Source organism: Anabas testudineus, chromosome 21, assembly GCF_900324465.2.
Source record: "Anabas testudineus chromosome 21, fAnaTes1.2, whole genome shotgun sequence".
In the NCBI taxonomy this organism is placed as follows: Eukaryota; Metazoa; Chordata; class Actinopteri; order Anabantiformes; family Anabantidae; genus Anabas; species Anabas testudineus.
Genome location: NC_046629.1, coordinates 5,730,496 through 5,751,269, shown reverse-complemented (window position 1 = coordinate 5,751,269; position 20,774 = coordinate 5,730,496). Strand labels below are relative to the sequence as shown.

The 20,774-nt window shown below is 41.0% G+C and overlaps 4 protein-coding genes across 7 annotated transcripts; 2 read left to right on the top strand and 2 right to left on the bottom strand.

The window, feature by feature from the left end:
• The first annotated feature begins 819 nt into the window (after positions 1-819).
• LOC113172779 (cytochrome c oxidase copper chaperone) lies at positions 820-2,828 on the top strand. The gene is made up of 4 exons (XM_026375804.1): positions 820-903; positions 1,668-1,793; positions 1,882-1,999; positions 2,608-2,828. The coding sequence occupies exons 2-3, from the start codon at positions 1,675-1,677 to the stop codon at positions 1,964-1,966; spliced, it is 204 nt and encodes a 67-aa protein (XP_026231589.1). The 5' UTR covers positions 820-903; positions 1,668-1,674; the 3' UTR covers positions 1,967-1,999; positions 2,608-2,828.
• Positions 2,829-4,634: 1,806 nt separating this feature from the next.
• Positions 4,635-10,574, top strand: popdc2 (popeye domain containing 2). 3 transcript variants are annotated; one of them, XM_026375772.1, is made up of 4 exons: positions 4,635-5,539; positions 7,362-7,470; positions 7,771-8,353; positions 9,673-10,574. In XM_026375772.1, exons 1-3 carry the CDS (start codon positions 5,046-5,048, stop codon positions 8,302-8,304), a joined length of 1,137 nt encoding a protein of 378 aa, XP_026231557.1. In that variant the 5' UTR covers positions 4,635-5,045; the 3' UTR covers positions 8,305-8,353; positions 9,673-10,574. The 3 variants fall into 3 exon arrangements, with proteins under 3 accessions (XP_026231557.1, XP_026231558.1, XP_026231559.1); XM_026375773.1 differs by having other exon boundaries at positions 9,653-9,716; XM_026375774.1 differs by having other exon boundaries at positions 4,636-5,539; positions 7,771-8,212.
• Positions 10,575-10,825: 251 nt separating this feature from the next.
• On the bottom strand, positions 10,826-17,795 carry pla1a (phospholipase A1 member A). Of its 2 annotated transcripts, none has more exons than XM_026377348.1 (11): positions 17,412-17,569; positions 16,842-17,058; positions 15,999-16,176; positions 15,765-15,873; positions 14,967-15,068; positions 14,200-14,292; positions 13,853-14,035; positions 13,493-13,582; positions 12,639-12,744; positions 12,014-12,169; positions 10,826-11,304 (listed from the first exon to the last, which is right to left on the bottom strand). In XM_026377348.1, exons 1-11 carry the CDS (start codon positions 17,476-17,478, stop codon positions 11,217-11,219), a joined length of 1,389 nt encoding a protein of 462 aa, XP_026233133.1. In that variant the 5' UTR covers positions 17,479-17,569; the 3' UTR covers positions 10,826-11,216. The 2 variants fall into 2 exon arrangements, with proteins under 2 accessions (XP_026233133.1, XP_026233132.1); XM_026377347.1 differs by having other exon boundaries at positions 10,827-11,304; positions 13,853-14,017; positions 17,412-17,795.
• Positions 17,796-18,393: 598 nt separating this feature from the next.
• Positions 18,394-20,774, bottom strand: hsd3b1 (hydroxy-delta-5-steroid dehydrogenase, 3 beta- and steroid delta-isomerase 1). The gene is made up of 3 exons (XM_026377349.1): positions 20,337-20,774; positions 19,919-20,083; positions 18,394-19,682 (listed from the first exon to the last, which is right to left on the bottom strand). Exons 1-3 carry the CDS (start codon positions 20,485-20,487, stop codon positions 18,874-18,876), a joined length of 1,125 nt encoding a protein of 374 aa, XP_026233134.1. The 5' UTR covers positions 20,488-20,774; the 3' UTR covers positions 18,394-18,873.

The window sequence follows — 20,774 nt, the reverse complement described above, 5'->3', positions numbered from 1 at the left end:
CTCAATACTTAAGAAAAAGTGCAGTAAAGAATGCACATCACTACAAGTAGAGGTACCACTACTATCTAAAATTTAGTACAAAGGTACTCGCTAGTACTGTGTAAGTAGGTAACCCCACTGTGAGTCTGATTTCTCTGGAGCAGCAGTTAAACTGTGTCACTAATCAAAACAAAGTATTTTAAATACTGTTGAATATGATTCTGCTGACAACATGTGGAACAAATCTAGTCCAGATTTCCTGATAATTTCAAATGAAGACTAATATATTATTTTATATATTATAAATCCAGCATATGTTTCATTTATTTGGTTCAGAAATGTAACTTTTAATTACTAATAAAAATACTGGGAGATATTCACCATTAATATTGTGGCTGACATCGATAATAAATCAGTCACTTTAAATGTCTTGATGATGATAGTTAATGTTACTGTGAAACATTAATTAAAGTGAATAATGCAGCAGTGACCTAATAATTTTTTAGCAGCACAATAATACATTTTACATGTATTCATTTTTAATACATTGGATAATTTGTGACTGGCTGTTAAATATTAAAATATTATATAATATAAATATTTAATGTAAATCAAGGGTGACTGTTACCACTTACATTTGTAATTGAAATTACCTTTTAGTTAAGCTGCAACTAATATTTTTAATGTAATTAATTAGTGTTATGTTTTATGTTAATAAAGCCCATTTTTATACTTTTTTAGCTACTTTTTATATTTAGAAACAAAAGTTTTATGTAGTTTTAATTTCTTTTTTACAGAGTACTACATTTCCCAGAAGCCCCTGTTGGCCCTCTGAGTCACGTGACTTTGTATAAAAACGCAGTGACGTGAGTTCGTTCTCCTCGTGTTACTTGAAGGTGAAGCTGTTAACAAGTCTCCGAACAGGTAAGTTTAACAACACAGCTTGAGTTCATGCGCAAGTTACCTGTTGTTTTGAAAGTGTTGAATCTGTTTAACTAACTAACCGTAGTTTGTGTGAACGTTTTCGTGAGTAACGTTGTCAACATGTTAGCCGCTGTTAGCTAACTTCATGTTAGCTAGCCACAGCGTTATGCAATGTTTCCCAGCAGCTAAAGCTAAGTTGGTAAACACGGAAACCGACTTGATGGTTGTGTTTGGGTTTTATCTTCACTTTCACCAGACTCAGTTACTTTAAATAAAACTATTCTCGTCCAGTCAGTGACCTGTGCAGGCTGCAGTGAGCATGGTGTTTGTGCTGTCATGTAGTCTGATGTTGCATCACTTCACCTTCCTCCAATGTCACATTGTGGATATAAGTAGATCTGCAGCATGATTATTTTATCATTATATCTGAATGTTAATAAAGATACTCGTTTGATAACACATGAGCAGTGACTCCTGCTCAGCCACATGTACACACCTTAAGTTTTCCCTCATTTTAACCTCTAAGTTATGACAGTGCTGCTTCCTATTATTATTTTGTAATCTGAGTATTTTGAGGTTTGCTGCTATAAATGTTTGAGCATGTTCAGTTTTCTCACTTTCCTTTGGGTCAAATGCATTTGACAATAAGCAGCAGTTTTCTGTAATGCACTTCTCAGGTGTTTCAACAAGTCATGATAATGTGAGTTGCAGCATATACAGTACAATACTTCAAGTGAAGTCACCTTCTCATGTCTCCTCTTCAGCCAGAAGATGTCGACCCTGTCTGCTGCCAGCGTGGAGCCTGCTGCTGTGACTGACAAGACAGAGCAGCACAAGCCACTGAAACCATGCTGCGCTTGTCCAGAAACAAAAAAAGTCAGGGATGCTTGGTAAGTGTCAAATCTGACAGACTGACTTGTTTCTTCCTTGTTACTGCTGAACATATATATTAATACCATGTTTCTGTTTTACCCTCAGCATTATTGAAAAGGGAGAGGAGAACTGCTCAGCTCTTATTGAGGCACATAAAGATTGCATGAGGGCGCTGGGATTCAAGATTTAACTCCTACATTTTGTATCTGTGTGTATGTGTGTGGTAAGTAGCAGAATCGTTACAAACAAGACCCGCTCGTGTTATCCTAATTTCTGTTGTCATCAGTTTTCTTACAGTTAGTTTCCTCATTGTGGGTTTTTTTTCTATCTCTCAACTTTTTAAAAGTTAGTTTTTCTACAATTTCACACACCTTTTAAAAATTGTATGCATTTTACTAGGTGTAAAATAAAGCATTTGTGTTTGAGTATATTTCATTGGTTGCCTACTAATTTAAAACTGGAAACTAGAAACCTGAATGTTCATTTTGCTCACATGTGGTGGTGCTGAGTTTACGATCTCTTGCCAAATGTGCTTTGACAAGTTAAATCCAGCTTGAATAGATTCAGTCTGGCGTGTAAATGTGCTCCTGCCCTCTGCAAACCACAAATGACTAGCGTCATGTAATTTAACTGCAGCTGACAATGAGCTTTTTTTTTTTTTTTTTTTTTTTTTTTTTGTATGAAATGTGGAAGATAAAAATGCTCAGTACTGTTATGTTTGGTTTTGAGTCTCGTGCTACTACTGGTTTAAATTGCAAAAAAAAAAAAAAAATGTCAACAATCAGAACAGTTGCAGATTATTGCATGAAACTTTTGTGTCTTCTCTTGCAGTATGTTGCTGCCTGCGTTGAAGAGGATCCTGGATATTTCTTTCTTTCTTCACCCCCTTATTTATACCTCCACTGGAAGGGAATCTGGATAAGTGCACTTGGACTGATGGGCTGATGTCTTTTTGTGAATTTTTTTTTTTTTTTTTTATAAAGTCTTTGAAATTTGAGAATTGTGTGAATCTGTCTAAATGCTGTCTGAAAATAAAGTCCTATGCAATAAGACTGTTTGTTTATCATAGGTTGGTTAATATTTAATGACAAAGTCCTGTAGTAAAGGTTTGTTCTTCTAGTGAAAACTGTTGCTCGACACAGTTGCTGTCCCTGGTATGCACTTAGGCTTAAAAATAACTCCTGCCCTGTGAAGTCAATACTTGGCATATCTGCATTCTTTCTCCATAGTGTGACACTGTTGGTGAAGCATGCCTGGCAGTGGGCGACTGCTCTCAACACATTCACAAAACCTGCAGAAAATGTTAAGCTACTGCAATCCCACCGTAGGTCCTTAATGCGTTAACTGGTCTACAAAATATTAAAAAGAAATGGGCTTTAGGCTCAATATGAGATTATTCGGTATTACTGTCTCCGTCTGAGGTTGCAAGGAATAAATAGAGCTGTGTCCCAGTGCATAACCTTCATGAAAGTATTTCAATGCTATAAGTCAATAGAACGGTGATTAAAATAAGGTCTTTATACAAACTTAAATCTGCAACAAGTGGTGTGGATGTACTTGCATAAAAATACTCCAAGTAAAAGTTAATTGTACATTTGAAATCTAAAAATAAAATATATTTATATATATATATATTAAAATTAAAAAGTGCATAAAATATAATGTACAAAAATATGTATACTTATGTATTGCCCCATTTTAGAATGATGCATTAACATCAATGTTGCAGCAGGTAAAGGCAGAACTAATTTTGTCTGCTGTACGTACTGATTAGCACATCATTTATTATGTAAATTAAGGTAAAATGAATATACTGAAGCAAATTTCCTGATAGTTGTACCTATTGTACAGCTGCTAGACAGATGTTTCCATGGATGTTTGTACAAATCCCTCTTAGCCCTTGGTGGATGACTTAACGAGTCACTTTAAAAGAAAGAAGCACCTATACCTCACCAGGCTAACACCTGATGGCAGTACAGTGGATGTGTGAAATAAAAATGAATATGAATCTTTGTGTCCATATTGAGGCACAATGAGCACGAAATTACCGCCAACAATGTTTATACCTTTTATTATATGTTACTAATACATACAAATATGTACAGTCAACATGGATTACTAGCAGTTTACTTTAAAAGTACACTTTTCCTTGTAAAACAGTTAAAACAATCTATACACATGAACGTATCACCATAAAAACTTACTGTATTGCTCATATTACAGATGAAAGTGTGTGTTACTTTCTTTCCCTCCCACATCATGCATCACACTATCTATTTTTTTAATTTGTGTAATTACACATCTTTGGCTTCTGCACGGAGCCATAATTTCACAATAAATCCTTTTACCTCCTTAGTTGTTTTTGTTATTTTGACAGTATGTATTTTAATCTTTTATTGTCTGCTTATTGTCTTACACCAATAAAAAAGGAAACATAAAGCAGAGGAGATAAATGTCTAATGGATAGAGACTCAGATGGACTTCACCACACTCCCTACGAGTGGCTGAGGCGACAGCCGGTGGTGTCGGGTGTTTATACATGAAATCTGACCTCTGTAGTCGTCCTACTCATTTCAGTGTCTCTAAATATGCACCAGCAGAGCCACTCGTTCTGGGACCAAAGTGGACTCATGGAGTTTGGATGAAGTTTTACTTTTTTATTTTATTTTTTTTAACTTGATGACACTCTGAGAGACATTAGTTATAGCCCCTCTCCTCCTCCCTCCTGTTTCCTGTCTCTTTCTCTCTCTCTTTCTGTTATGTTAAGTAGCAGGCCTGCTTTCTGTCCACCACTCTCTCCTCCTTGGGTTTCAATTCCAAACATGGTTATCCTTCTAGGGCTCTATCAACGCCCACCCTCCCTTATCCCTTCTCTTCCAGCTGTTGGCTCTACAGTGCAGGCTGATGGGTGAGAGACATAGACTGAAAAGCACAGCAAGAGACATAAGAAGGGGTGAGAAGCCAGAGAAGAGAGGAAGGGACAGATATTGAGAGGAGGAGGAGAAGAAGCACATTCCAGCTGTGTTTCTACAACAAATAAAACCGTGAGAACTTCTTCACATTGAAGAATTTTCCACTGCACGCCAACAGAACAAACATTTACTTCTGACATTTTCCGTCAGTAGCTTCTGTTTATTTTTTATCTATCAATAGCGTCTTGCTGAAGCTGGACAGAAATAGCCCTGAGTTTCATTGGGTAAGACGTCCTTTTGGTTCCGTTTGTTTGTTTTGTGCATCAAAAGCCACTTGTCAATTGAAGAGCTTCAAACATGAGTGCAGAAAACTCGTCTCTGCTGGACAGCTTGTTCTTTGCCCCTCTCTGCGATGGCTGGAGCAACAACACAGAGGGAGCCATTTACCATTTGGGCAACACCATCTTGTTCTTGGGTTACATGGGGGGAAGCGGGGCCTACGGCTGCCTCTTCATCTTTGGCTTCCTGGTTCCCGCCTTCCTGTGCCTGACCCTGTGGGGCTGGATGACGATGTGCGGCCTGGACGTCTTCACCTGGAACCTGCTCCTACTGCTCGCCTGCGTTGCTCAAATCTGCCACCTCCTTTACCGGCTGCATCAGGAGGGCATTCGCAGTGAAGAGCTGACCTCCCTCTACCAGGCGGTCTACCTGCCGCTGGGCGTGCCCGTGCAGGTGTTCAAGGACGTAGCAAGTGCTTTTGAGAATAAGGTGGTGGAGCTGAAAGCAGGAGAGACATACGCTGTGGAGGGCAAGACGCCCATCGACCAGCTCTCCTTTCTGCTGTCTGGGAGGTGGGGAGAGTGTGTTTATGTGCATTTGGGCATGTGTGTGTGCATATACACACATGTACAGTATCTTCACTGTGTAGAACCAGAGGTTAGTTCAATGGCTGCTCAGTGAATTCACTGTACGTCTGATATTCATGTTTTTGCTCTGTTTTTGGTCGCCACCAGCTCCTGTTTATTCTGTTTGATGCTGAGCAGGTAGTTGAGCTGAGGAAATGTTTTCAGTTTCTCTGAGTAACTAGTTTCACTTAACATGTAGGTATTAGATCAGTGTGTTCTGACACCTGTTGATCACAAACAGCATCACATTTTCTCCCATCATGACCCCTGTTCTACACATTATGACATACAATGCAGCAGTACAATAATACTGGATTATCATTGACCTGGACACTTAAAGATGCAGCTAATTTTACTTACGTCACACACATACAAGGGACAAACCAAACATCCCAAACTCTGTAAATGTGTTGTTTTATTCACCCGTGTGTTCACAGCTCCTGTGTTACAGTAAAGATTAATGATAAACTAGTTCTGACATCACAACTATATGTTGTTGTTGTACCACGTGTGCTGCACACAGTACGTTGCCCATTTTAACTGGCTATTCCACAACCAGATTGCTATTTTTTAATCCCCCACTGCTGTTGGCAGCGTGTAATCGTCACAGGAAATGTATCCTCTTGGTCCAAACATCCTGAAAATAGAGCTGCATTAGATCTCACAGTCCTGGAGTCTACACAAGAAAATTGTTGTAAACAGAATATTTTTGTCTGTGACTCACGACTGTGTCGTCCCGCTCCTCAGCGCCAGCTGGTTAAGTGATATCTTTGTACTTGGACATGAGAGCAGACGCTCCTCTTACCTTAAATTAAATGTTGGCCACGCCGTCGACAGCTCTGAGTGTACGAGCTAAACTTAGAACCACAAACAAATGAACAAAGGGCTGATAACTATTTTGTCACATTTCTAAAACCTTTATCTCCTTTTATGTTCTTGTTCTTTAAAGATTAAATCTGAAGTATTATTACTGTGTAATACACATCCGTTGTTTCTAACCTAATTCCATTAATCAAGATTTCCTGTGCCGTGTCTAACGACACTAAAACTATGTGGACACCTAGGTGGGAACTGGCTGCACCTCCCAAAGACAACACAATATCCACAGGAGCCAGAGGGTGGAGCGTCACAAAAGATAAACTGAGCAGTTAAGATCATTTTAGTCATGATAAGTTATATCTAGGGTCAAATTCTTCCAGAGGTGAGAGGTGGTGCCATCAGATGTCAGTTTGTAGTGAGTTTAAATCAAACGTCATAGTTTATGCTTTTGTAAATGAACTATATAAATAATTCCCACTCAGACATACAAACCCATGGATGAACTACTTCCTGTTACATTTGTTTCTGTAGAAGTCAGACAACGGAAACAAAGCAGATCGTCTCCAGCACTGATCTCACATCAAAATGAGGATAAACTAAACAAACTTTGGCAGAACGTTTGACTTCCAGTGACGTGTTAATGTTGAGAGTGCTCACCCTGTGGAAGTTATTCTTTCTAATAAAGCTTTCCTACGAAGAACGAATGTCCTGATGTCTTGAAATATAGTTTATGTGTGATGAAAGGCAGAGGAAGAAACTGAACATGTTCTTATACAGTACAATATGTACAGTTCAGTCTCTGACATACTGTAGATATTTATGCTAATATTTACCTCCAGCCTCCTGTTTTATTCCTGCAAAGTCACCTCCAGCTCTTTCTCTGCTTTCATTATCACTTCTGAAACCCTGCCTTTATTTTTAACCTTGTATCTCTCTCTGTCTCTTCTAGGATCAACGTATCTCTGGAGGGCCAGTTCCTGCATTACATCCACCGCCACCAGTTCCTCGACTCTCCAGAGTGGGAGTCCCTCAGACCAAACGAAGAAGGAAACTTCCAGGTGGGGTTCGTTTCAGGAGACGCACATAGTTTGTTAATGTCACGTTTAAAGTGACTAAAACCAGATGTCAAGTGACTCGTGTAGAGTGTTGGACTCTGATTGCTTTTGCCCTCCGCTCTGTGCTGTCCCTGAATGCCACACACACACACACACACAGAGTATGCTCACACTGTGTCATTCATTCAATATGGACACCGTGTTAAAATAATAATATCAGATTAGTGCACAAAGACAAACGTAAGTGAAATGTTCAATTTGCTCTCCAGCTTGATGTTCAGGTGTTTGATTCTTTCTCCTCAGGTGACCTTGACAGCGGAGGAGGACTCCCGCTTCATCTCATGGCGTCGCCGCCGCCTCTACATGCTGATTTCGAAGGACAGATACATTGCTCGTCTCTTCTCAGTCATGCTGGGCTACGATATCGCAGAGAAGCTCTACAACCTCAACAACAAGCTCTACATTAAGAGTGGCGTGCTGCTGGACATCCGCCTGCCGAGCCTCTACCACGTCCTGGCCCCATCCTCGCAGGGCAGCGAGGGCGGCAGCGGCAGCGACAGGGAGCAGCACCTGGACCAGCAGGGTGAAGACCAAGCACCAGCTTACGAGAAATGCGACCCAGCACAGTCTCAGGATCTCCAGCCGCACCTGCAGGGACCAAAGAAGACCCACCTGGATGAGCCCCGGAGACTCCAGCATGACCGCTATGAGCACCCCTGGGCGAAAGACCCGGAGCTGCCCTCTGGTGAGGACTCCACCAGCCTGGTCCTGGAGGACTTTGCTGATGTGGCAGGCTCCTTAATGGATTATGGCAGTGAGAGGGATTATTTGAGGTAGAGGGGCAGGGTGCTGGAGCTAACACACTGGGTCACCACTTAAGCTACATGTAAGTACTTCACCGGGGTGGAGAGAGGCGTTGGGGCCGTGTGTGCATGGACGGCTTGTGGTGCACAGTTCTTACTAACCTGGCTTTGTATGGACACATGGGGCTGGGCGATAATCAGTCCAGGATTAACAGAACTATTTTCCAATTTATAGATTTATAACAATATTGAAGTTGGTTTTTGCTTTTAAAAGTAACCACACATATTTTTACAATAAATTACGCAGAGTTCAGAGTTCTTTGCTGCCTTTTTGGCATATCTGTGTAATTATTTTATCTTCCTAAACTAAGATTAAGATTAAGATTAAGATTAAGATTAAGATGCCCTCCCAGGCCGGCTGCTTTGCATCAGTCTTTGCTTTGACTCTTTGCTTGTTGGGGTTTCTACGCTGTGTCTGTTGACCGAGCAGCGGTGAGATCAGCCAGACAGCAGATGTGTCTTATCTGAAGGATTAGAGCTCTGAAATTTCGGGAATGTCCAAAAAAAAAAATAAAAAATTCTGTGCCATGCTATTAATCCAGTGTTCCCACCCTTTGGCAATCTGTTTGCCTCTGTGCTACTACGCAGAAAGCAGCACTCATCCAGTCACAGGTGGGGGATCACATTTCATAGCTGGATTATGTGGTCAGGGTTCGGGCTACAGTATGTCTGTGATGCTTTGGGTCAAACGTATCAGGCCATGAAACCAATGACTCAGATCTAGTTGACAAGCAAACATAAACAAAGTGCGTGGATGAGATTCTGCCTCAAAGAAATCAACTGAACTGCAGCAGAAATATGTTTTGTGCAGGAAATGAGAGTGTTTGAATATTAACACTGCAGCTTCGTGGAGGCTCATTATATTTACTTCAGGTGGATTCCAGACATGTCACAATCAATCATGTCACAGGGATTTTTGAAGGCAGATAAAATTAAGCACGCTCTTTTACTACAGTATATCTTTAGAAACTGTTGGACACTCGTGTACGGTATAAATAACACGACCACAGTCACAGTAATTAAAGCAGTCTGGATTCCCCCGACTGCAACTTAAAGAAACATTAAAGGGTCTGAATACTTTTCTAAATGAGAGATTTCCTTTGTTTATTTTTAATTTATTTGCGAAATGTTCTTCAATCTTGCTTTCACTTGTAAGAAAATGTGGTTTCATCTGTTTCAAATTATATCTACATGATAAAGTGAGCAAAATGTGAAAGGGCTGAACAGTTTCTGAAGCTCTGAATATCTACAGTATGTTTGGCTGTTGCATTGTAATTTGGTTTTTATATTACTGTTACTCTTACTACTTTCTCTGACTGCAGCTTTGATGGTGTCTCTGCAGGAGGTGATAGTGACGGGAATCTACCACCTCGATTCCAGAGGGGCAGAGCTCCGCTGGCTCCCACCGACACTCCCAAGCTGTGAGAACAGTCTCTCCTGGAAATACTGCAGTACTCACAGTATTGCAGTACGAGTCTGTCAGTCCCTGTTCTCACCTCAGTTCACATCTTCAGCCTGACTACAGGGAACGTTTGCTCTTAGTGTTTAAATGATAAAAGTCAATATTCATGATTCTCTTTAACAGTATTTAGGACTGATGATTGTTACCACATTCACTTTTATATACTGTGTTTGTACTGCTCGTGTTTCTGCTGCTGTTGTCAGAGACAAACTTCTGCCCGGTGTTAAATCTGTATCTCTGTAACACATTGTAAACTAAATTGACTCATAATTAATAATAATCTTAATTGGCAATAAGAAAAGTAAGACTTAAAGAGCTGATGTGTCTACAAGTGCCTAAAAAAGTGAATATCTGCATTTAGTTTGTGGAAAACATTTCATTTACTTCAGTCTTGTGTAGAAACATCTTTGGTACAGTAACTTTTACCAGTTTCACTGTCATGTTTATATTTATGAAACCTAATTAATCTAAGAAACTTTTTCTTTGGATGCCTGTAGATTATATCTTTTTTGTAACTAATGAGTACTTAATACACACTTTAATATACTGTGAATTGTGTAGTTTGTGTGTGTCTGACTTCCAACGCTGAGAGATGGGACTAAAACATTTTTTTATGGGTCCAATAATTCACCATAAATCTCTGTGTGTGCAGTGAAAATATACAAGTTTGTTTTCTTTGACTGTCTGAAGTTCTTCTACACACAGCCAGCTACACATGATCTTGTACCACCCTGATTGTAAGCAGTCATTTGTGTGATTCACAACAAAACATTAAAAGCATAGTGGCTGCAAATCATAATAAATTAAATAATTACTTAACTCTACCTTTTTTTGGAGTTAATGCCCCGTTTCTCGTGACATTATTCACCCATCCTGTCCTAAAAATGGTTTGTTTCACATTGTTTTTTTTGCATTTTTCTTTTAATTAATTGATTTAACTTTCATCTTTCTCTCTGCTGTGTTTTACAAACATTATTTAACATCCGAACAGTTAAAACTAAAACACAAAGCACCAGTTGCTTCTTAGTTTATTGCTAGAATTCGCAAAACTGGAGCAGATGTTGGTCACATTCAACCAGATCGTAGGAAATGAAACACAGAGAGGCAAACATATAACAAAACACAGAATCTGTCAGTAAAACAGAAACATGGGAATCTTTTATTATTTCATGGTTTCATGATCGCAGCAGTTATGATGTTATGAAGATCAGTGGATTAACTAAATACCAATATGACTACACTGCATTTAAATCGGTGAGTAGTGGAGTAAATCCTGAATAAACGGTGGTTCTTTGGCTCCTGCCACTGAGATTTACCACATACATACACGTCTTTTTATTGTTAAACAGTGTGTAGAGGTGAAACAGTGCTGCCGACTCTGTCGATGCACCAGGTGAGTCTTTTGTTTTCCAGCATCTCGCCCTCTAGATGCCACACACCTGCACTAAGTCATGTGTCCACGGAGCTCCTCGTCTGATGTTGATGTTGTTCACACACAGCGGCTTCTCTCGCCTTAAACAGAAACACACGGCGTAAAACTCCGATTTAAAGATGAAACCTTTCAGCAGGAAATGGAAATAATCAGTTTAGACAAGCTCGGACAAAACGATCCAGGATTAAAATGGGGGCAGGTGGAGTGTTTTAATGGGTTCTTTTGTTTGAGTTCCCTTTGATGCTAACATCATTTTGACATTTCCACATTTGATTGATAATATAATAGAGACACAGTAAGAAAGGAGGAAGAGACGGAGGGAAGAGATGCAACAAGCCAGCGAGCACATACTGATCAAATACATGATTAACTGACAGAAAGTCATCTGTATGTGACTGGCTCTTTCATTTCCCCTGACATGTTTGCAGTGTTTGGTTCGTTCCCTCGTCTGTGCCCAGAGGCCAAAACTCTTTTCTTTTACTGTACGTTGGAGGATGTTTTGCTTGTGGACGTGCTGCATCCCTCAGCCAGCACATCCGGTCGAAGCCAACAGTTTCTGAAAAAGCTGGATTCAGCTGCTAAACTTAAACTAGTAGTTTAGTACGTTGATTTTATTTAATTTACTTATGAAGAGTTAATCATGTTGCAGGACGTTTTTTTTTGTATTAATCAAACTCTATTGTTCAAATTCTTTGATACGTGTTGAGAGATCAACTATCAGGAGAAGATGTGGGCTCTTGTGCGTCACAATACTGTATGTAAATGAATGTCATGTTCAGATAGTCGTACCTGAGCACGGGGAACTCAGTCAGACACACGGACTTGACGTGGACGTCTCCCTGCCTGTAGAACCGAGCTCCGGTGTTCTTCAGCTTGATGGAGTCGATTTCACACAGAGCCACGGGGTGAGCCAACACGGTCCTGTACACTGTCGTAGACGTCTGACTGAAATACACATTTGTAGGAACAAAAGCATCAACACAGTGAACTAACTGATGTGCTTTTAAAATAAAGCAAAAAAACAGGGTTAGACATGAAAACACAAAAGGTAAAAAGCATCTTCTTGAACTCGAGTGAACCTCCACACAGGCCCTTTTTTCTCTGCTCCCGTATCCTGCACCTGGCCGAGCCTTTACAGCAGCTCTCTTCTCAAAATAGAAGCTGCCCACTCACCTTTTTACAGTATCAGCTCTGACAGAGTCTGTGAACCAGAGCTGAACAAAGGACGTCTAGAAACTGAATCTGGTTCAACTTGGATTGTGGACTAAACAAGTAAAGCTGTCACATTTTTGACTGTTTGTGTTTATGTCCATTACTTCAATATGATGAATAACAGGACTTCTCACTTTTTCAAGTTTGCCTTCTGGAAGAATGTCATTGGATAAAATGTTGATGTTAGAGAAGGAGTACCTACAGTCTGAGCCTCTGTTGTGTTTCCATCTTCCCAGTCGTGAGTTTTACTTCCAACTCTGCGCTTTTATCCAGGGGAGAAACCTCCAGCTCCAGCAGGAGGTGATGAGCTGAGCAGAGGAACATCAGCACAGCAGGACACATTTTTAATTAGATTAATAATAATAATAATAATATAATAATTAATTGTGTGAAAAGTTGCATTTCACACACACACACAAATCTAAAAATATAAAATCCTTGTGAATTCTGTCATTAGAAAATAATCAGTGTTGGCACTTTAGCTGAAAAAATGAAACATCAGTAGAAATTGGAGTGAATATAATATAATAATATACAGTTAGACAGAGGATATGATCAATATGACCTCTTTACAGGGTTGACTCGGGATGGATTTAATTTAATTCTGTGTTATGGAAAGTTTTCTTTTAACCTATAGTTAATTAAAAAACAAAGTAAAATCTACCTTTTTGTCTTTTATAATATAAGTGAATTTGTAATTTAAAAAAATTACAAACTGTAATTTGTTACAGTTCCATAGTTTATCAGTTTTACCAGTGTTTCAAACACAACTCGTCTAATCTGTTTCATATTTTTAGGAAACAGTACCATGATCAGCACCTATATTCTGCTCTGCTTCCACTTTACCTATGTCGCTTTTCTCGTTTTTCTTAGAACCCTTAAGTGTTTTCTTTGGTTCTGTCCAAAGGAAAAGTCTGTTTTTGCTGTGGCTGTGTGGAATAAGAAGACTACTCTGGACGTCTGTGGACCATGATTTGTGATCTTATTGTGTCAGTGGTGCAGTGTCAGGTGTGAATTCTTCAGGTTATCTGTATCTGTAACAACAACAACACTCACCACAAAAAGGTGCCGAAGAGCTGGTGAGAAGAAATAACTTCTGCTCTTTGGGGATTGGAGACATTGTTATCCCACTGTTATCTGATAAACCTGAAACACACACACACACACACACACACACACACACACACACACACACACACACACACACACACACACACACACACACACAGTGCTCATACATTTGTATTAACTGTGTTTCTCCTATCAGAGTTTAAAACATTATATTGTATAATGTAATAAGTATTACATTAATTAGACACACTAGTTGTGTCTACTGTCCTTATATGAAATCAGTCTTTATACTTCAGAAAATAGAAAACTGAGCTTCATTAACAATAGAAACGTGTGTTTTCTCACCTATAGTTGGACACGCCCCCCTGAACATATCACAGGTCATACAGTTTCCCTTCATGAATTCCTCATAGTTGAAGCATGGGATCCCCTTCAGTGTGCACGAGCCGTTCAGCGCGCTCATGTAGACGTGCAGTGCCCTCATGTGGTCACACAGTACGTAGCTATACACTGGAAAGTAAACAAGAACTGACAACGACAGGAACACTGAGGGAGACACATGTCTGGAGACTTGGAAGTGAACTCTTTGTCATGTTGACTTATCAACGTGTATTTATTAACAGCCTGGACTCTACTTTAGATATTGTAGTGCTCAGCTCTACGCCTTGTGTTTTACTGAGGGCTGGACTTACTTGAATCAAACCTGGAGTGGACACATCCAGTCTGGTCTTTGCCTCCGTTCAGGAAGAAGTCCACGTGTCCAACAGGGATGGAGATACCAAAATCTGATGCAGGGGAAATATATTTAATACATCTAATAAATCAGCTCTTTACTTTTAAGGTTTAGAGGAAACCCCCCACTGTAAAGACAGCTGTGTACAGTTGTATTGTGTATGTATGTACGTTTGCACGTCTACCATCACATGCCATGTCTCCAACCACAATACGTTCAGTTAACAACCTGAGTGCACGCTCTTCTGGGTATTTACGTAACATTAGCTGGTGAACACAAGGACAGATTAAAGCAGGATTATATAACAGCCATAATTCAGGATAATTGCATGTTGGATTTCCCTCAGTTTCCTAAGATTTCCTTGAGTAACTTCCCCTATAGACTTTCTCTGCAGGCTTTTAAACCCCGCTGGAGAACTTAGTGAGTGAGTGGAGCACGACCATAACCGTGTCTGCTGGTGAGGTACATGTGGTTCATTTCTCGTTAGACTTTTGTAAAAAAAAATGTTGAAATTATTATCTGCGGTTTGGTAAAACGTTACACAAGCACAAGCAAAGGAAGTCACAACAATGACTCAGCAGTTAAACAGCAAACTCATGCCTCACGTTAGCCAAGTTTAGCTTTCATAAGCATAACAGTAAAACCACTAGATGTGCTGACACAGTTCATCGCTTATGAAGTGGACTAGTTAGTGTGTGTTATTGTGATAAGTTAAAGCTGCCTCACAGTCAGAGTCTGTGTGGATGGCATCGACAAACTGAGCGTCGGAGGGGTCCAACCGGTCAAAGGTGTCAGCTCCTTTAAACATGGGTCCAGCAGGGTCCAGGCCTGGACAGCAAACAGGGACAACTCAGTCAAAGGGAAACACTTCTTAGGGAACAAACTAAGAAACTGATGATCTGGGAGAATTCCCTTTCTATGCAACTAAACGTGAACTCTGTAAAGATTATTATTCACCTTTCGTGACCTCAAGTGTTGCTTGTGTCCTTTCATTTACCCTGTGCAAGTTCCTCAATGTCCTAAATGTTAAAATCCACTGGTAAACTTCTTTTAAAAAACATTTTTTAACACTCAGTTCTTTGTAATGTGTTTTGTGACTGAACTCTCTTTGAATAATGTATTTTTTTATGAATCCACTCGGCAGCTGTGGCCCCTCAGACTCACAGCAGAAGAATGGGGTATTGTTTGGGTGGTGTGTTCTGGGGACGGAAGGGGACTGTGCTTCAGAGTGGCTCTTATCAAAGTGCTGTTGTGCTTTGAAGAGCTGTGCTAACCCTCCAAGGCCACACTGACACTTTTCACAGTGAGAGTCTGTGTGAGAGACTCCTGAGCTGAATCAGCTCAGCTGTTGTTCTGTGTCTTTAGATGTAGATGAAGCTGCATCTGATATGATCTATTCATCATTTTATGTTGGCTTTTTGTCTCAAACTCAAGGTAAAAGTGCAGAGCTTCCATTTCAACGAGCAGTGATCGATCCTCAATATAAAAGCACCGAAGTGTCACGGGGAGTCGATCCAAACTCACCTGTGATTCTTCCTATCTTGCCCTCAAAAAGTGTCCCCACAAAACCAGCAACGTGCGCCCCGAGACTGACTCCGATAAAGTGGAAGGACTTAAGTGTGCATCCGTGCTTCTGTTGATATAGAAATGACAACATGTTATATTTGCATCACTAATCTGAAAATGCTGCATAAGACTCTGTTGTTATTGTTAAACAGTAAAAGCTCTGCTCAGTTCTTCCACCACTGTTTCTCTCACCTGTAGCTGGTTGATGAGGACAGAGATCTGCAAAGCCACCTCTTTGTAACACTCCACCACCAGGTTGTAGGCGTAGGAGGCGCCGTAGACCCAGTCCACCACCAGCACGTTCACATCCTGCGCCCTGAGGAGGGCCTGCACCAGCTCCTTCACCCAGGACGGCTTACTGCCCAGGGCTCTGTGGGGGTCGGGTCATGGACGGTGGAGTGAAGAGAGATGGAGTAGAGGAATGATGTAGGAAAGGGTGGAGGAACACGTTTCTGTGTGATGTGCCGTTACTTGTTAGAGCAAAGTCTTCCTCAGTATTAGTCTTTGTATTGTCTCCTCTTTAAATCCTTATTTCTAATCTTGTGTCATCTCTCTGAAGACTGAAGGGTTCAGCTGTGTGTCTTACTCTGTTGAAGCTGCAGCAAAAGCTGTAATTACAAGTGCAGTGCTTTCATTTTGTGGGGAGACAGTTTAAAAATAACTCCGAGTCCAGTTTTACATTTACTTTAAAAGTCGTTAAAACTTATTTTCAAGGTTTGTTTCCAACGAAACCAAAACTTCTGACGAACAGTTTCTGTTGCTGTTAAGGTGAAGCTGAAGTTACAGTAGAGAGGTGGATTCTTCTCCTCGCTCTTTATTTGCACCTTTTATTATCGTCAAAGACGCTGTGGGGATAAAAACAGTAAAATCTCTGGTGTTTATGTTTTTACAAATCTGTAACTGTGGCTATTTTCTCTGAGAATTTGGTAAATCTAGCCGTCCTGGTCCTGGTGTTTGGTCTGGACTTGTCCTGATGTGGTCTACATGGGGCTAATGCAGTAATTAAAATAAATGCTTTCAGGTCCTCTTTCTCACCTGTATCCATGGATGATGACCTTGGTTGGGAGGGAGACGTTGAAGAAGGTCGGCTGCTCGCTCAGAGACTCCTGGTTGAAGGTTTTTGCACAGTCAGCGTTTCTCCTCGTCAGCAGCAGGTACTGGACCTGCAGTTTGACTCTCTGCTGCCGGTAGCCCTGCCACGTGGTGTTGTTCAGGTCAGCACACTTGGTGTCTTGCTGCCTTTCCTCTACACCTGGATGATTAGAGGGACACCGTTCATTACGACTGTGAAGTGTTTGTCTCTGGTTTCATTAACCATCACTTATTAAATAAACATCTGAGACATAAAGAGAATCCTTTGTACACTGTATTTATGTGCATGTAATACTGCGTGTGTGATAAAATAAAGGTAAATAAATAAATCTCCTCTTCAATAAATGTTTCATTTGTAAACTATCAATTTGACAACTGAATCACTGACTGTACAGTTTTACTGAGACTCATAATGAAACTCAGCCTCTTCTTGTTTTACTTTCAATTTAAAGTATTACATGAATAAATAATAAAAAAGAGAGAAATAGAAAATCTTCTCAACTGTAAACTTACCCGCCACCAGTGATGTGATGTAGACCATCACAACACAGAGGACGATGGTTTTGTGTTCCCACAGCATGTCTGTAGCAGCCCAGGATCTTTCTTTAGTGCTTAACAGTTGAACCTCAGCCTGGGGGGGGGAATGGAGATCAGCTGCTGGCTGGAGGAAATCCCAGCTGGGTGCAGTTTAAATGTGGAGCTCTGCCTTCAGCTGGAAAACAGAGAAATCCCAAAGAGTCCAAAAACACACACACGTTTCTGATGCCTTGGTTTCTTTTCGTGTGCAGCTTCTTCTTTTTAAGCCTCGACGTATCCACAACAAACGTCCCCTCTCTTGTTCTCTTGTTATTTTTTGCACTGGGCCGGCTGATGTTTGAAACTCTCCACCCTGGTGGTAAATCTGTGACCTCATTGGTGGTCAATAGCTGTTTGTTCTAAAACCTGGACTCTGGCCTGGCTGCCCACTGGTCTCTGTGTGGAAGAGCTTGAACATGTTTGTGTGAGAGAGAGGAAAGTGTTGGAGAAGTGAGGAGAGGTCAGAGGGAAATCACTGATTGACTGATTCACTGTCAAAGCTCTTTGTAAATGTGCTGAATTAATTCCACAGCTCATGTTTCTGTGAGACATGAGACGTGTTCGGAGGACAAACACACGTATGGATCCACTTCTGTGAAACTAAATTCCTGCTAATTTGTTGGTAGGTAAACGTTTTATGATGAATTCATGATGCACTGTGTAGAAATACTTTCTCTACTCTTGTACATTTACAGAAACACAGCTCTTGTGGTCTCTGAGTGTTTCAGGCTCTTCTGCTGATTCTGCTTTTGTCTTTGTTGTTCTGTCCTCTCTTCACTCGTGGTTTTACAGGACTATCAGACCTTGAAGGGCTTCATTATGCTGGTCGTCTTTGTGCACGGTCATTATCAGTTTCTGTCCTTCTGGTCGATTTGACAACATAAATGAAAATGCAAAATACAAAAGAGTTTTTCTCCCATAAACTTTAATGACACACTCAGTATAATATAGTACAATGTCTAATATAGCAACTACAGGTGATGTTGAACATTCAACACAGGGTACAAGAGCTTCTACTGTGTCGTCCTCCCTCATTATGTATCAAAGCTAAAAGTGGAACTACTGGATGAATTAAACCTCCAGGTATCTGACTTCCACGAAGTCTTCAGTCTTTGTGGAAATAAATAAAAACGACAGTATCCTAAAATAACTAAAATAATCTGATGATGCTGAACCAACCGCAAAAAAAGAAATCCATACATAATGACTCTAAGAAAACACTGAACGTTGTGAAGGATGTTGAATAAACATCATATTTATTTGATGCATGAAACAAACAGACACATGAGTAGCTGGTGAACTGGTGCTGTGAACGTCTGCCCTGACGCTCGGAGATATTAGAGGTGATACATTTAATGCAAAGACACTTTGGACACTTTGAACTGACTTCGTGCATTAACTACTTTGCTGTTTTTCGCTCCCTCTCTTTTGGCAGCTCTGAGGCGAGCCAGTCAATGGTGCTCTTGCGTGCTTCCTCCCAGGTGTACCTCGGGTTGTATCCCAGGTCCCTCTGTGCTCTCTGATAGGAGAAGCTGAACGGTGTGTTCAGCATCGTGAGGAGCTGCCGGTTTAGAGGTGGGACGATGCGTATGAAAGGTTGAAGCATCTTACACAGCATCTCCACAAAGAAACACATGACGTAGAGGAGGTGGAGCGGCATTGGGAGTTTCTCTTGAATGCTGAAGCCCAGAGGTGACATCATGACATGGTTGAAGTCTGAGTAGCTCACAGGTGGGGTGTCATCGGAGATGAAGTAAAACCTCCCTCCTATAGCATTTCTTTTCTGTGGATCTTTGAGGCTGCGGGCTGCTTGGAGATGAGCCACGGCCACGTTACCCACATACACAGGATTCACACGGGCCTCCGGGAGAGACATCCGAAACAAAACGTTCCCGTTTCGTATCCCATCAGCCATGTGGCCCAGCAGGAAGCGGCAGCCCTCCCCGTAGATGTACATGGGTCTGAGGGCGCAGGTGGCCAGCCGGCCTCCGTTTTGAAGCACTTCTCCATGAGCCTGCAGGGTTCTCTGCTCCGCTTCCTTCTTCGTCTTGCTGTAGGAAAACTTCAGAGTGGATTCGTAGGTTGTGTCCTCGCTGCCGTTGACTATGGGTTCACCCCTCGGGTTTGGTCCCATCACCTCAATGGTGCTGGTGTAGATGAAGGACCCCACGTTCTCTTGAATACACGCCTCCAGAAGCAGCTGCGTCCCTGCAGAGAAGAAAAGAGCTGAAACAATCTGTGTTTTCTTATTGATTATTGATATTAAACACTGAACAAAGCTGTGAAACATCACTCATGACATGTTGAGCTTATTGAGATTAGAAGCATGGGAAGGAATTGATAGAATGAGAAGTCTTGTTCATGTCTGGTAATTGATTAACTTTATTTTAATCGTAGTTACTTGTTTTTTTTCTTTCTGTGGATTAAAGAGACTGAAACTTTACCTTTGACGTTGACCCCGTACACCTCACTGTACTCCAGTGATTCCTTAACATCTATGAGGGATGCAATGTGGAAGACGACTGATGCGCCGCGACAGGCTTTTCTCACAAAATCACTGTCCTGGATGTCCCCTTCAAAAACACTGAGCTTTGTGTCGCCTCGACAGTCTGACACAAAATAAAGGAAGAATAAAACTGTTGTCAGCTATAGCATGTTGTTTAGCTATATGAAACTCATAAAGTGAACTGATGTAGAATAACAAGTACATTAAATACAGATACTATTCTGTATCAGTTCTGTTTTCATCAAATGTGTTTACAAGACAAATTCTTCCTGTAGCTTTACTTCATTTAATATCTCATCAGAAAAATTCAGCTGGGTTGCAAAGAGTAGAATATTGTGTATTTAATCAGATTTTACCCTGGAGAGTCTGTAGAATCTGAGGCTGTACGTGCCTGTCGAGCAGTCGTATCTCGGTCATTTTCTCTTCCTCCAGCAGCAGCCTCACGAGCCTCTTTCCCAGGAATCCACAGGCTCCTGTCACCACACACACATCACCTCCCAGAGACATCACAGCGTAACTCTTCCTTGGTTTTAGGATTAAACCTGATCCTGCTAACGGCTCCTCTGTTGCTCCTTCTTCAGGGCCGTCTTGACAAACCTTCACAAAGGGATTTTGTTATCTTGGAGGTTTTGTGTTCAGTCTGTGGGAGGACGTGAGCACGTTTTGCTCTCACAGTCACAGCTTCTCCACTTTTTGTAAGAAAGTTACTAGAAAAAACAAATAGTTTCGCTCCAAGGTGGTGTGACAAATGGGATGGGCTCCGCTACCTCAGGGTGGAATTTGGTGCTTTCTGG